This window comes from Marmota monax, unplaced genomic scaffold (assembly GCF_021218885.2).
Source record: "Marmota monax isolate L192 unplaced genomic scaffold, Marmota_monax_Labrador192_F-V1.1 WCK01_AAM20220418_F8-fsc00209, whole genome shotgun sequence".
In the NCBI taxonomy this organism is placed as follows: domain Eukaryota; kingdom Metazoa; phylum Chordata; class Mammalia; order Rodentia; family Sciuridae; genus Marmota; species Marmota monax.
In genome coordinates, this window is record NW_026694493.1 from 1,374,839 (window position 1) to 1,389,697 (window position 14,859).

General features: G+C 41.6%; 1 protein-coding gene across 1 annotated transcript in view; it reads left to right on the plus strand.

The window, feature by feature from the left end:
• Window positions 1-3,372: 3,372 nt before the first annotated feature.
• Rgsl1 (regulator of G protein signaling like 1) overlaps window positions 3,373-14,859 on the plus strand; it is a 47,802-nt gene continuing 36,315 nt past the window's right edge. Inside the window, exons 1-5 of the mRNA XM_046419563.1 lie at window positions 3,373-3,385; window positions 6,343-6,425; window positions 8,646-8,720; window positions 9,946-10,075; window positions 13,923-14,027. Coding sequence (XP_046275519.1) covers window positions 3,373-3,385; window positions 6,343-6,425; window positions 8,646-8,720; window positions 9,946-10,075; window positions 13,923-14,027 — 406 coding nt within the window. The remainder of the gene's footprint in view (window positions 3,386-6,342; window positions 6,426-8,645; window positions 8,721-9,945; window positions 10,076-13,922; window positions 14,028-14,859) is intronic.

Below are 14,859 nucleotides of genomic sequence, written 5' to 3' on the forward strand. Positions count from 1 at the left end.
GATGGTTCATACCTGCATCAGTGGGATCATCCGGCAACCACATTCCTGTCCAGTGGAGACTAACAGAGGACCCAGGTGTGGAAATAGAACATAAGTTAGCTTCTATGCTTCCCCCTCATCCTAGGAACCAATGGGGCTCTGCCCTCTTCCTGGTTGTCACCTCTGGTTCCCATACCTTGTTCCCCCGCACCTTGGACATCCTCCGAGGCCTTGGCCCAGCCTCATAGCTCCCTTTCTCTGGCCTGCTTGATCCTCCTCTGGTGCCTTGAAACTGGGGTGACAGGAGATCTGCTTGTCCTCTATTCTTTCTTTCTTACTGAAATGACAAAAACTATTTTCTTCTCCACTCAGGGGTCTCTCCCTCCCCCTCCCTCCCCCCACCCCCCTCTCTCTCTCATCTTAAGAGCATATTTTGGATTTTTTTAAACTTTAAAAAATTGACTCTTGCTATTACAACCCAACCTCTTCATGAAGTGAAATCTCTGACTAAACAGGAGAAAAGCCGCGTACAAGGGATGAGAAGCCAGGACATAATGTTAGTATTTCAAGATTTTATCTCCCTGCAAAGATGACAGTTGAAGGGATACAGAAGCTGCAGAACTGTCCCATTTTTAGTGCTTTTGAAGTTCTTTTAAATAACTGATGAATTCATCGCTTGTAGAAAATTGATTCCCCCAAATATTATTATGTCTCAAATCACATACCTTCAGGGAAAAATGCTAAATATTAGCAGTATCAGCAGGGGTCTCAAAGCCACAAAGAACCATAGCCAACATCTGATACAGTGGCAGAATAGGTGGGCCTACTGTTCTGACGATAAGGGTTTTTCTGTGTGCTTTGTGTTAATTAGGTATGAGCACTTGGAAATTATTCCTAAACACTTGAGAAAGAAAAACCAGCTGAAGATTAACTTGGGGAAAAACAAAAATCAAAGTCTCCAAATTAGAGTAGTTTTTGGAGAGAAAGATGTAGTCTTTCCCACCATCCACCAGAGGGAGTTATTTCCACATGAGACTGGAAGGGGCACTTCATCTCCATTTGGTATTGAATTATATCAATTTAAGGGAAGTGATGGAGGGATGAGGAGGAAAGCAGGAAAAGCACATAAGCAATCAGTAAACATCACCTGCATCTGTTTCCTATTAAGCTCAAATGTGTAGACATGAATAAGCACAGAATTTAATCTATGAGATAGAAGTGTGTGTGTGTGTGTGTGTGTGTGTGTGTGTATGTGTGAAAACCTTTGGGTCACTCACTCTCTGACTACCCTTTCTATTTGATATTTTAAAAATCATTGTGTGACTTTCAAGAAGAACTGTCTCCTACTGTGGATGCCACAGGGAGTATGATAGTCCCCCTCCTGGCCCTGGTAGTAAGGGCCAGCAACCAGACCCTCCACGCAGAACTTTTCATCTTGAGGAGGAAAATGGGATGCTTAGTAGCTCTATAAAGGTAAGTATTTTTGACTGGTTTACTCACGGACACATCCAAAACATCTAGAAAATTTTCTGTCATACAGGGAAGTGCTCAATAAATAGAGAATTAATTAACAAATAGGAAACTGAAAGAAGCCATTGTGACAGTGAATCAGGTCCAGTATCTATTTTGCAGTTGTGAGTCAAGACCCTAGAAGCTCTCAAAAAGAAAGCATGTTTACCATGAGGAAGAAAAGTCATATTTTTGTGTTATTGTTAGTCTCCTAATATTTGCCAAAGAGATCTGCTACCATTTTCAAAGTAACTCCTGGAGTAAGAAGACCCTCAGCATTTTGGGAAATCATTTCAACCTGAATCTGATACACCCAGTAAATCTCACAGCTGAGATGTGAAGTCAGGTCTATCTAATTTTAAAAACATTGTTTCCCATGTTTTCCTGATAACAATAATTATCTGGGGTACTTGTGAAACACATAGACAGACGCCTGAGCTCAACCCTAGTCCTTCCAACAGAATTTCCAGGGGAAGGACCTGGTAATTTATGTTTTTAACAAGTGCCCCCATAATTCTTATTATCACACAAATTTGGGAGACTTCTGGTACTCTTCTTTTGGGAACTAGAAGGTCCTAAAAAGGTCACGGGGACATGCAATCATTATGTACTTCAAGCCTCTTCTCATCCTGACCATTGTTGGTGTGACCATCATTTGGTTGTTAATGTCTCCAACAGTCAGCCTTTTTGAGCTGTAGGGAAGGTGGTGGGCAGCACTTAGGGCTAGAGAGTAGCTTCACACAGCTTAATTGAAGACCAGCCTGAGAGCACAACACCTCACAGAATACGAGTACATATCGCTACTGTGTGTGCGCCATTAATTTTGGAAGAGACCACAACTCTTATTTCTTTTGCTGAGGTTGTGAGAGCCTTTTCCAAGAGGAGATGGTATTCCAAGAAATAAGCTGATATTAAGAACCACCAGAGCTTTACTCTGAACTCCCTCAAGATCTTTGTGTTACAATGACTAATGGATAAGGTGATAATAGATTGAAGAAATACAGTAGACTATGAGCCCATCTGCAACAAGTAAAACATCAAGAAGAATCTCTTCTCATTTTTGAAATAACTTAACAGTATCTGGTCTTTATATATACTAAAGAAAATATAACTTTTCAAATGTAAGTAACGTTTTATTGGCAATTCATTATTAACATTCCTTTCAACTTCCAAAATCTTATTCAACCCTCCCCCCGCCCCCATGGAACAAGGATTTAAACATTATATAAGCTTCCCAACAATTCTAGAACTTTAGAGTTCTTTAAGTCCTCTCATAAGTATAACATTGAACAACTCCATTCTCTAAAGTTTGGGAGAAGAAAAAAGTTTCTGCCTAAATTATTAGGGTTTATAGGGCTGATGGTCTTTCACTTTTATCAGAAGAGGACCAGAGAAACAAAGAATGGATGAAAAGATCAAGCATCTGCCTCAAAACCTTTTAGAGACAAGGAAGGTCAAGTCCTTTGAAAGTTGTCTTAAGGGTTCAGAACATCCAGGAGACATTCCTTATTACAATTACCTCTAGTATAACAGTTTATAGGTCCGTGGGAACTGAAGTGAGTCATGCAAAAATATCACCATAAGGTAGGAAAGGATGGAGTACTGAAGAGGGCTTGGACACACTTAGAAAGAACCTGTCAATGCACACAAAAGAGCATGGACCAAGTCCAGGATGATTCTGGTACATTCAAAGGAATCCGGAAAATCAAGTAAGAAAAAAACTTGCCTTCAGATGGTGGTCTCCATCAGATATAAGTAGGCCCCCGCCAATGGAATCTGGAACTCCTCAGAAGTGTCACTGTGTGTTCACAAGGGGTGGGTTGCTGTTGACTACAGGCTAATTCTGTTTCTAACCAATCACAGTGGCAGGAAAAGCAAGGCAACATGAGCAACACTGGTGAGTGTCTGAGAGAGATGTCTCCAAGACTGTAAGCCCTCGAGGCAAACCACTTGCCTTTCCAGTTCATTGGAGTGCATCTTTGTTTTCCTCCTCTTTCTCTCCTGCCCCTTCCTACTTCTGCTACTAGATGTTAAGGATAGGACAGGGCCTTGTTCATGAGACAACTAAGCCTAGAGGAGAGAGTCAAGTATAGCTTGGCCCTCCATGTACCTTACCTCCTCCAGGGAGACAGATTGCATGGGGTTGGGATCATCCAGTGATTTCTTGTGCCAAGTCAATATTATGATTTGGAATGAACACAAAGCCCTTCTCCAATTATTAGGAAGTCTGAATCCAGAGCAGAAGAAAATGGCAAAAAAGGAATGAAGAAAATGGGAAGGCAAATGTGGGCAGCCTTGTTCCCTTACCTCGTTAAGACTACTTTGTGAGTCGTGAGCCCTACCATCAAAGCCTCCGTGGAATCCAGAAGTGAGTGTAGATAAGGAAAACCATCCATTGAGAAATTTCTGCCAAACCCCACTGTTCTGCTTGCAGACAGTCTCAATAACCTACTTATTCAGGAAATGCAAATTAGGCTTTATAAATGACAGAGAAACAAACAAATCCCAGAAGATTAAAGATCAGCTCTTGAAAGAATGATTCATTCAGCATTTACAGACTTGGATAATGTGCGAACATTTTAAGTGCCTAGGGCAGGATGAGAAGATGAAGTCGCTCCTCTCAGAGACTCAAAGGAAGAAGATACGTCAATGGATGAAACAACATGGCTTGTCAGTTGTCATCGTGTTCCACCACTGTGGTAGATTCTACCATTCTTGGTCACCAAGATAATATGTAAATCAGTTCTTGATGGTATCTAGTCATTTGTGAAGCTGGCTGGAGTTGAAAGAACATTTTAGGCAATGGGAAGGCGGGAACAAAGACATGGAGTTTGAAATTTGAGTACCTACCATATTCAGGAAATAATGATGTCTTGGTTTTGGCTTGGAAAAGAGAGGCGGCATGGTGTGCAGTGGTGGGAGATGAGCCTAGGAGGCAACAGCCAGACAGGGCGAAGCTCCAGCGCTTAGACTTTACCTTAAGACATTGAAGGGTCTTTGAAGAGTTTTAAAAATGGTAACATCAACATATTATGGTGGTAGTGCATGGATGAGGAAGGAAGAGACTGGAACCAGGGAAACCACTTAGAAGACTGATGCAGTAGTCTGAGAGAGAGATGATAGACATCTGAAATAAGAGAATGACCCTATGGAACCAGATTCCAGAAATAAATTCAGGGGAGAAACCATGGAACAGATCACCATTGGATGTGGTGGTGTAATGAGAAGAGAGATGGAGCAAGAGAGAAAGAGAGAGGAGAAAAGATGAATCTCGGTTTTCTGGATGTAGATAATTGAATTAGTGATTATTACAGTAACTGAGACTGGGAATATAGGAAAGGGGGCATGTTGGGAACCTGGACATTTTGAACATTTTGGAGTTGCTATGGATGTGTATGTAGAGAAGTCCCCACAGCTCATTGGATATTTACAACTAGAGCCAAAGAGAAGTCTGGGGCAAGAACTCAAATTTTGGAATAATTTATGTGTCATACGATAAATCAGCCAGAGAATGCTCATAAAAAGAAGAGCAGAGAGCTGGTGAGAGAGACCCGAGAAAGTTCATGTGAAATACAGAACAGAAGAAAATGGAAACACAGAATGAAGAAATGGGGAAGGCAGACATGTGGACAGCACTGAAGGGGGCGGAGACTATCTGTAGAACAGAAAGCAAGAGTGGCCCCAGCTCCCTGCTCATAGTAGCGTTTGATTGTCTGGGTTTCTATTTCTATTATTCAAAGGCCTTGATCACTTGGTGTTATCAGGAAAGGTGATGGAGGTAAATGGTCTTCTCACGTTATCAAAACTGCACGGTAGTGATGGTGGGGGGTGGCACTCACCTCACCAAACGCTTAACTAGACTGATAGTCTACTGTACCAGATTTCGATTGTTGGTTTTATAGTCTTTTATTATGAACTTTGGGTATGATGGATATGGCCCTTTAGATGACAATTATCTTATTACTCACTAGTTGAACATTGGGCTCTAAAGAGTGTAGACAATGAATTGGAATACACTTAGGTCCCTAGTCCACTTAGGGTCTCCATGTTTAGTTTTTCTTGACATTCAATATATCCTCTGACTAACTTAGACAAAATAATAATCAAACCTGAGAATTTAATAAATACATTGCACCACCAAACCAAGATTCAGGAAAGCTCTTACCAGCTTGTAACGCTGGTCCCAAACTAACCAGCTGAAATTTGACTGCAGCACAAGTAAACTCCTGCCTCTGGTTTCTGACAGTGATTCTATTAAATAAAGTATGGTGGAGCTAATGGTGCAGTGTGAGAGCTCCCAAGCTGGCTCCGTTTCAGGCCACACTAATGCAACATGCCACATGGGCAATAGTTCACTTCTCCTCTGCCCTGGGAAGCATCTTCAGGGCTTGGGTTGTGGGTGCCATTCCCACCCGTGAGAGAGGAGCCTGATGGAAAGGAGGCCACATAAGGAGGAACGGGCTGAAGAACTTAGTGACCAGGCAGAGAGGCTGAAGGTAAGCCTGAGGCTGTGGTGTCTTTATAAATATTGGAAGTGCTGTCATGTAAGAGGACTTAGATGAATTGTAGAATTTCCCAAAATTTAGAAGGCAGTTCACTGAAGGAAAATCTTCCTAATGTTTTCTCTCTTCACAAATGGAATGGGCAGCCCTGTGAGGCCGTGTGCTCCCTCAGCTGGGAGTATGTAAGCAGGTGACATGGGAGAGTCCTGGAGAAGGAGGAGCCGAGTGGATGACCCTAATGGAGGTCATCGTGCTGAGATTCAGCCATGGGAAATTATCTTCGTTTTCCCAACCTGAATGCAGTCCTGGTCATGGTTTTGTTTTGTTTTGTTTTCTCTCTCCCCCCATATAGAGATACTCCGTTCTACAAATCTTATAATTCTGCTGGAGGATGAAATCTTTGCTGATTTTTTCAATACATTTCTTTCTCTCCCGGTAAGCATTGTCAGACTTAAGTTTAAATGTTTTATTGACAGCTGAATAATAAACCTCACTGAGCTAAGTGCCCTTTTGTTATTTTGTTTTTTACTAAGTTCCTTATCAAATGCAAACTTTTCCAATTTGAGCCAATAAATATGAACCAGGACCCCCTCTACAATCTCCGGGAGCTCCCTAATATTAATACAACCAAGTTTTCAAGGCTCAGCCTCCTTAACTGCCTCTTAACTGTCCAGAGTCACCTCCCCTCACATCAGCTGCTGATACCCAGTGCTCTAGTGACCACCATTTTACACTGGCTGAGTGCACCCGCCATCCCCCCACCTCCAAACCTCTCTTCCAATCTCTGCTTAAATTCTGTTCTTAGGGAATTCCTAGGCCCTCAGAGCTGGGACCTCCTGGTGGAACTTCTCCTGCCTCTGTTCCCCTTGGCAATCTGCAGCTGTCTTGTGTTGCATGTGTACACATGTCTGTGTCCCACTGGAGTGTGAGATTGTGAATTCCCTCAGGACAAGGACTAAGGATTATTCATTCTGTTCTACTTCCCTTACCAGGTGTTTAGCATGCAGCCTTTAAGTTGTGGACTAAAACCAAACTGTGTATATCCTCAGGCTATGTAACTTAGACAAACCTCAAAATCCAACAAAACCCAAACCTGGGCTCATCCTACATCTTTTTTGGATTAAATTTTTGATGACATTTTAATGCTGGCATCTTATAAATTGTGGTTCATCTTATTGCACACCCTTTCCCACTGGATGTCATCTGTTAAAAGGTGAAATTTCAGACAAGCGGAGAAACCACTGTATTATCTCAGTTACTGAGTGGTTACTCTGTACCAGCCACTGGGATTAGTTTGGGGGATGTACATATTAATGCACCATCCCTGTCCTCAAGGAGCTCCCAGTCTAAAGTGAGAGACTAGTATTTAAGTTACGAGTGACGTAATGGAGACTTTTAGGAGGCAGCGGGAGAGCAGTACATGGAGCAGGGAGGCCATTCTTCCTGAAGAGTCAGGAGAAGCTGACCAAGCCAAATCTTAGGAGTGGATATCGGAGAACTGACCAGGGGCAGAAGGTGGAGCAGGAGGGATGGATAAAGAAGTGGGGGGAAAGACTAGGGGGTTGAGTAGCAAGAAAAGGCCTCACAGACAGACAGAGGAGAGAAAGTAAGATGGCAGCGGCCAACATGATTTGAAAAGGAGGGAGGAGGAAGAGGGATCTCCATGAGTGGGACTTTCAGGTGATCCTCAAACACGCTAATGCCTTTGCCACTGTCTTAATTAAAGCTTTCCTGAGTAATTTTTCTTTTTTAACCCAGGGGCACTTAACCACTGGGCCACATCCCAGCCCTTTTTATTTTTTATTTTGAGACAGGGTCTCATTAAGTTGCTTAGGGCCTAAGTTACTGAGGCCGGCCTTGAACTTGCCATCCTCCTGCCCCAGGCTCTGGAGCTGCTGGGACCAAGTAATCTTAAGACACATTAATCACCCAATTTATGAAGACAAGTTTCTAGAAACAGAGTGATGTGGGAAGGTGGCGTTCCAGCCAAGAGTGTAAGATGAAGTCCTGGCCATTTAGGCAGCTGTGGTGTACGGAGAGACAGTCGTGTTTCGTGTCAAACACTCCTGTCAACATGTCTACCATTTAATTCCCATAGTTTCCCTGTAATATAAGCATAGAAGCCTTTTCCCATCAGTTCCCAGATGATAATCCCCCCCATGCTCGACAACAGAGAATAGTAGCTTAGAATTGGGATGCTCTCAAAGCCTCAGCATGTAATTTTTACCCCTAGTCCTCCTCATATCTTCAGTCCTCTCTACTTTCTCCAGTTCAAGAGTTTAGGTAAATCCAAAGCTACTTCTCATTAGGAAAAGGTTTTAGAACTTGGCTTGAGCTCTCTAAGTTCATGAGGGAAGGGGATGATGCAACCCACAGTGTAACGTGTTCTCATATCAAGGGCTTTTGGCTTTGCACATAAGCAATAGCCCCTAGGCCCAAGGCAGGATGCAGTCAAAAGATGAATGAATATTGCAATTCTCTCTATTCGAAGTCTTTTTGTGCAGGGTACGTTGATCCGGTGTAGCAAATTTAAGAATTAATGTCCCTTCAAACAGGAAGACAGCAGAGCCTCTCTTCCTCTGTGGCCGCAGGAGCATGTCATGAATAGGAAGAGAAGCTCTTGCTCTTTGGCTGTTTCCTAGCTTTCTTTTACAGGTCTTTGGTCAGACCCCATTTTATCTTGTTGAAAAATCTCAGTGGAACTTGTGGCCAGAAATACCTCGTGACTTGGTGAGTAGGAGCCTAGGATGGCAGAGGGTTTGGGGCCGAGGAAAAGAGAGTTGTATTTGAAGCATGGATTGGGAGAGAGAAGGGAAGAAGGAAATTAGAGAACGACTGTAAGAAACCAGAAAGCAGGTGAGTAGAAAAAACAGCATCAAACCAGGTAAACATTTTACACTCTCACCTCAGGCAAGCAATTTCTGGTGAATTCTTTACTTTATATTCTAGTCCATTATTAGCAATTGGAATTCATCTCTCATGTCTACTGTGATTTGGGGGTAGTAGATGTTTGGAATACTATGCTGAGAAAAACCTTGAGCCACATTTAAGCAAAAAGAGCCCAGGAATTGATTGGCAACGGCTGCCATGGGTGGGATACGAAGTGGCCATCTCTAGTCCACACAGGTATGATCAGATACACATTATCAGCTACAGATCAAGGTAAGGTGCCAATCTGCAGTTTTTTTCCAGAGGCAAGTTTTTCCTCTTCATCTTTTTTCTTTTCATATATTTCTTTTCCTTTTCCTTCTAGATTGTCTTTCTCTTCTCCTTGTTTCCCCTTTCTTCTTCCCAAGACTTAGATCAGCCAGTGGCTTCCATGTGCATTACCAGTGGTTTGTGGATCAGAAAAGTCACTCTAAGCCCTGCTCATAATAAGCCTTGTTTTTCTCTGAGTTACTAAGAGAAGATACCCTACTCCAATTCTTACATTTGGTTTCCCTAAAATAACTATGAAGCTTAAATTATTAAAATTTGTCCTTCCTCCTCCAGCGGTTCCACGTCTCAGGGATCCCTTCTGTACTCTAAATGGTCTGCATGTGTTTTTGTACATGTTGTACAATTGATAAGGGTGGAGGCTTGTAAGAAATAATGTGTGTTTACAAAACAAGTTAAATAGAGTAGTTAACTAGAGTTTATGACCTGACACCATAAACTGAGACCTTTTCTGTTTCTTTTCTGTAAATCAAGACTTAGATCTTTTCTGGAAGAAATTCACCCAGAAATACAGAAGAATTTTTGAAGAAAGACCAAACTTGTTAATCCATACGGGTCCATACACTTCTTTAGGAGCTTCATCTTGTGTTTCCACTGAACTTAGGATTTTTAATCAACACACCCCTACTTCCAGTCAGATACTGCCAAGTGTGAGGTTATTTATCACCACTTGCTAAGCAGCATTTCTTAACTGTTAAATTTCATTTATCTTTCTGTTGCTATTTTGATTTTTCTCTAGATTGCCAAATACAAAGGACTATTGACCTGGTTGGAAAAATATCGGTTACCTTTCTTCTGCAAAACAAACTTGTGTTTCAATTACATTCTCTGTCAGGAATTAATCAGTTTCATTAAGTCTGAAGAAGGAGGTAAACAGAATGTGTGTGTGTGTGTGTGTGTGTATTGTGTAGAAATATGGAAAACCATACTATATAATGATCCTATGCCTATCAGTAAGATAAAAATACCAGCTGCATTTTGTACATCTTGTAGATATGTGAGTGGTCCAACCTATGTTGTAGCAATAGGTGAAATCTTGGGCTGAAAAATTGTGCCTGGAGCAATAATCAGGAGTCATGTGAGATAGTCTATTTATCTCACTGTAGCCAGAAACTACACAATGGTCATAAAGTATGAAAAAATTGCCTAACATATGTACAGAATCAAACACATCTTACCACCTTCATTATTATCATTTGTTCTAAATCACCATTATTACTTCTTAACTGGTACTGAAATCATCTCAATATCCTTAACTTTACTCTTGCTCTCCTGCTCACAGCAACCAGAGAAAGCCTTTTAAAGCATAATTTTGGGGAAGAGAGTGAGAGGATTGTAGGATGATGGCTAATTAGGAAGCACTGGTAATCTCTTCCCATACCTGGGTAAGAATTACACTGACAGAATCTATATGATGTTCCTATTCTGGAGTCCGTTGAGGCTTGCAACTTTCAGGGGAAGGCTCAGACAGTAAATTGTACAGCTCTTAGCATGGTAGCAGCTGCCTATCTTCAAGCACCAGCTCCATGGCTGACAGCTGTCACAGTCTCAGCCCACAGAGAGGCTTGGACACAGGTTGTGAGGGTCGCAAAATCAGAGAAGACCTCCAAATAGACAGGATCTGTGTGCTGTTTGCTTCTTCTGATCACAGAGATCCACAGACACCGGCAGCCATTTCTGTTTTACTTCCCCTTTGCTATAAGCCCTTCGCCATTTACTGATGTAATTTCAGCCTTGGAGGGTCTAGTCCCTCTTTTATTTTTCATTTTTTCCCCTTTTTGGAATCAGAGATCAAGAACTAGAACATTCAAAAGAAACTAATTGATACCTAGGGAAAGGCACTAGTTCAAAAAAGATGTGCAAAGACCTAAGTTTATACCTCAAACTTATCTTGACACAGAAATATCTTGCAGCAATTAATTTTTTTCCTCAAATAAATAAAATAAATAACAAAACCAGAAAACTCTGGGCAAGGCGGGGGGCAGATTCTGATTTCCAGAGTTGCACATTATTAGATTAAAATATCAAAATTTTAACAAAAAGTCACAAGGCGTACAATGAAACAGGAAAGTATGATCCATTTCATGGAAAAAGAAGACAAAAGAAACTGTTCTGCAAAAAGATCTAATGAAAGATATACTAGACAAAGACTTTAAAACAATTGCCTTTAAGCTACTCCAAGAACTAAAGAACAATATAGAAAAAGTTCAGAAAATGACATGTAAACAAAACAGAAATTTCAATGAAAAGATAGAAAAGCCAAAATGAAACCAAAGAGAAAAACAGAAATGAAAAATTCAGTAGAGGGAATCAGTGAATAGAATGGACTAGAACAGATTTAAGAAAAAATCAGTAAACCTGAAGATAGGTCAGAGGAAATTATTAAATCAGAGGAACAAATGAAAAGATACTAAAGAAAGTGAGCAGTCTCCCAGGGACCTGTGGGACACAATCTAGCACACCAGAATATGCATTTAAGGTGTTCTAGACAAGAAAAGAGGGAAGAGATAATATTTAAAGAATAATGGCTGAAAACTTCCCAACTTGATGAAAAACATGAATATAACATCAAGAAGCTCAGTTAACTTTTAGAAAGATGAACTCTAAGATACTCACACCTAGACACATAATAATAAAATTTTGAAATGCAAAAACAAAGAATCTTAAAGGCAGCAAGGAAGGAATAACTTGTCATTTATAAGGGGATTTCGTATGATTATTAGTGGATTTATAATCCAGAAACTTTGGAGCCCCAAAGGCAAGTGAGCTTGTATATTAAATTTCCAAAAGAAAAATACAAGTAGTCAATAATTCTATGTCTGGCAAAACTGTCCTTCAAAAGTGAACCAAATGATTGAGCAATTTAACTCCTGGGTATAAACTCAAAAGAATTGAAAGTAGGGTTTCAAAGATTTTTTTTGTGTGTGAGGTACCAGTGAATTAACCCAGGGGCACTTAACCACTGAGCCACATCCCCAGCCCTTTCTATTTTTGATTTTGAGACAGGGTCTTACTAAGTTGCTTAGGGCCTCATTAAATTGCTGAGGCTGGCTTTGAACCAGGGATCCTCCTTCTGCCTCAGTCTTCTGAGCCTCTGAGATTATAGGCATGCACCACTATGCCCAACTCAGAGATATTTGTAAACCCATGTTCATAGCAGCATTCTCTACATAGCAAAAAATGTGGAAACAACTATGTGTCCATCAACAGATAGATAAGCAAAAATGCTACATGCATGGAATATTGTGCTGCCTTAAAAAGAAAATTCTGACACATGCTACAATATGGATGAAATTTGAGGACATTGTGCTGAGAAATAAGCCAATCACAAAAAGACAAATACTGTTTGATTCCATTACATGAAGTACGTACAATAGTCAAAATCAGACACAGGAAGGAGGAGGATGATTGTCAGGTGCTGGGAGGAGGAGGAAATGAGGAGTTATTGTTTAATGGATGCAGAGTTTCAGTTTTACAAGAAGAAGAGTGTTTTGTAGATGGGAGGTGGTGATGGTTGCACAACTTTATGAATCCACTTAATAACACTGAACCATACATTTAAAAAGAGTGAAAATGGTAAATTTTATGTTAGATGTATTTTACTATAATAAAAAATTGGGAGGAGGGAATGTAATTCAAATTATGTTTCTCCTCCACTCTGCCTGCACTTTCCTCCACACATACCACCAGTGGCTCCTGTCTCAGTGACCTTCCGGGTGTGAGGCTTGGCTCCGTTTCCTCTCTGACTGCATCTCCTCCTATTCTCACCACCCCCATTCACTCCATTCCAGCCATATTGACTTCCTTGCAGTTTATCCAACATGCAGGACACATTACACTTCAAGCCTTTCCACTGGCTGTTCCCTCTACCTGGATGCTCCTCCAGATGTCCACATGGCTCCCTGTCACCTCCTCATGTGCCCATGCAAATCCTATCCCCTCAATAAAAGCTACTCTGACAATAGATCCTGTGTAATACTACCTCCTTCCCATCATCCCAACTGCGCCCCCAGAACTCCCAGTCTCCTCTACCTCGCTCTCCTCTTCCTTTTTTTCCTGTGGTGCTTGTAACCTTTAATCTCAGTAGAGAATGCATTTACTCATCATGCTTATTGCTTATTGTCTCTTTCACAAGAATATAAGCTCCTGGGATCTTTGTTCTGTGCTATTGTATCTAAATCACCTAGAATGGTGTCTGGCACTTAGCAGGCCTGTAATGAATATTTGTGGAAGGAATGAATGAACAAAATTTCCATCTGGGGTTACACTGATAAATTTTGACTCACTAACCAAAGGAAATTAATGATGTGCTACCACGACAAAGTTAAGGTCCAGCAGCATCCATGGAGGAAAACATTATAACAAATCCCCCTCTCTACTCAACCACCCTTTCATTATATATAGACATTTGTAAAGGTGGATGAAAATGTGCCCTGAGGGCAAGATCATGGTCAGGTGGAGACTGTACGGGGAGGTGCCTTGGGTGGAGGGTGGAATGTGCGCTTGTCTGTGGGAACCACATGTCACTTGACCCATGTCACTAGATGGCATGGTGCCTAACTTCAAAAGCACTCCATTGTCAGGACCCCACTCCCTAACTGGCCACCATTTTTCTTTACTCACACTGAGCAAATGGGCTTCTGCTGTGTGCAAGACTGAGAGAGAGAGGCAGGGGAAGAGCTCATTCTCCCTCTTACCATGGACTTTTTCCGGCAGCCAAGATGATGAGATGGAAGACGGCAGACCAGTGGCTACTGGAGAAATGCATTGGCGGAGTCAGAGGGATGTGGCGCTTCTGCTCCTACCTCAAGGGCAGCGCAGGTGGGTTGTCTTGGATCATTCTTAATAGTTCTCTGGTTGTCCTGGATCTCCCATTGACAGCTATGAGTGTCTATGGTAAATATAAAAAGTGTTTAATAATACAGTTTGGGTAAAAATCCAGTACAATTGGGATCCATAGTAGAGGTAAAAGCAGTCAGGGTCCCTTGCGTTCATTCATTTATTGGGCATTGTTTTGTGGCAGCCTGTGGACTGGTAGATTGGGATTTAAAGATGAACACAAGCCCTGCAGGGGGCTTTATAAAACTGTGACTGTGGTGGGGAAATGGGGAACAAAAGGTGAATGTGTGGGAAACCTCTGCTTTCTCTTCTGGGGGGTCTGGTGATTTCTGGGAGCTGGGAAGCTGGAAATGTCTGCTGGGGCAGACACTCTAGTTCATCAGGGCTAAGTTAAACTAGGAACAGGTCCTAGTTTTCAGGGTGAAACCCTGGGTCTCCAGGTAAAGAAGAAGTAAGACAGGCTATATCTTTCCGTTTGCCAATCAGTTTGGCTCTTGCAAAGTTGTAAAATAGGGAATGTGGGTCTTTGGTGACTTTTGACCCCAGCATCTTTCTGCAGGCTGTTCACGGTGTCCAGGATCTAGGAAATGCTCTTTTTCCTCTGATCTTCATTTTTTGGGGCAAAACTATCTCATGATTCATACTCAGAGTCTCGTAGTTTCCCCGAAGTGACAGTTTTTCTAGTAAGAGAAAGTCAAGAAGTCACAAAGGACCACTACCCATTAAGTCCCTTCTCCCTATGCTCCCATCCTCCCCCACACTAGTACTTTTCTGGAGATGATGTCTTACCCTGAGGAATTACTAATGATGCAGC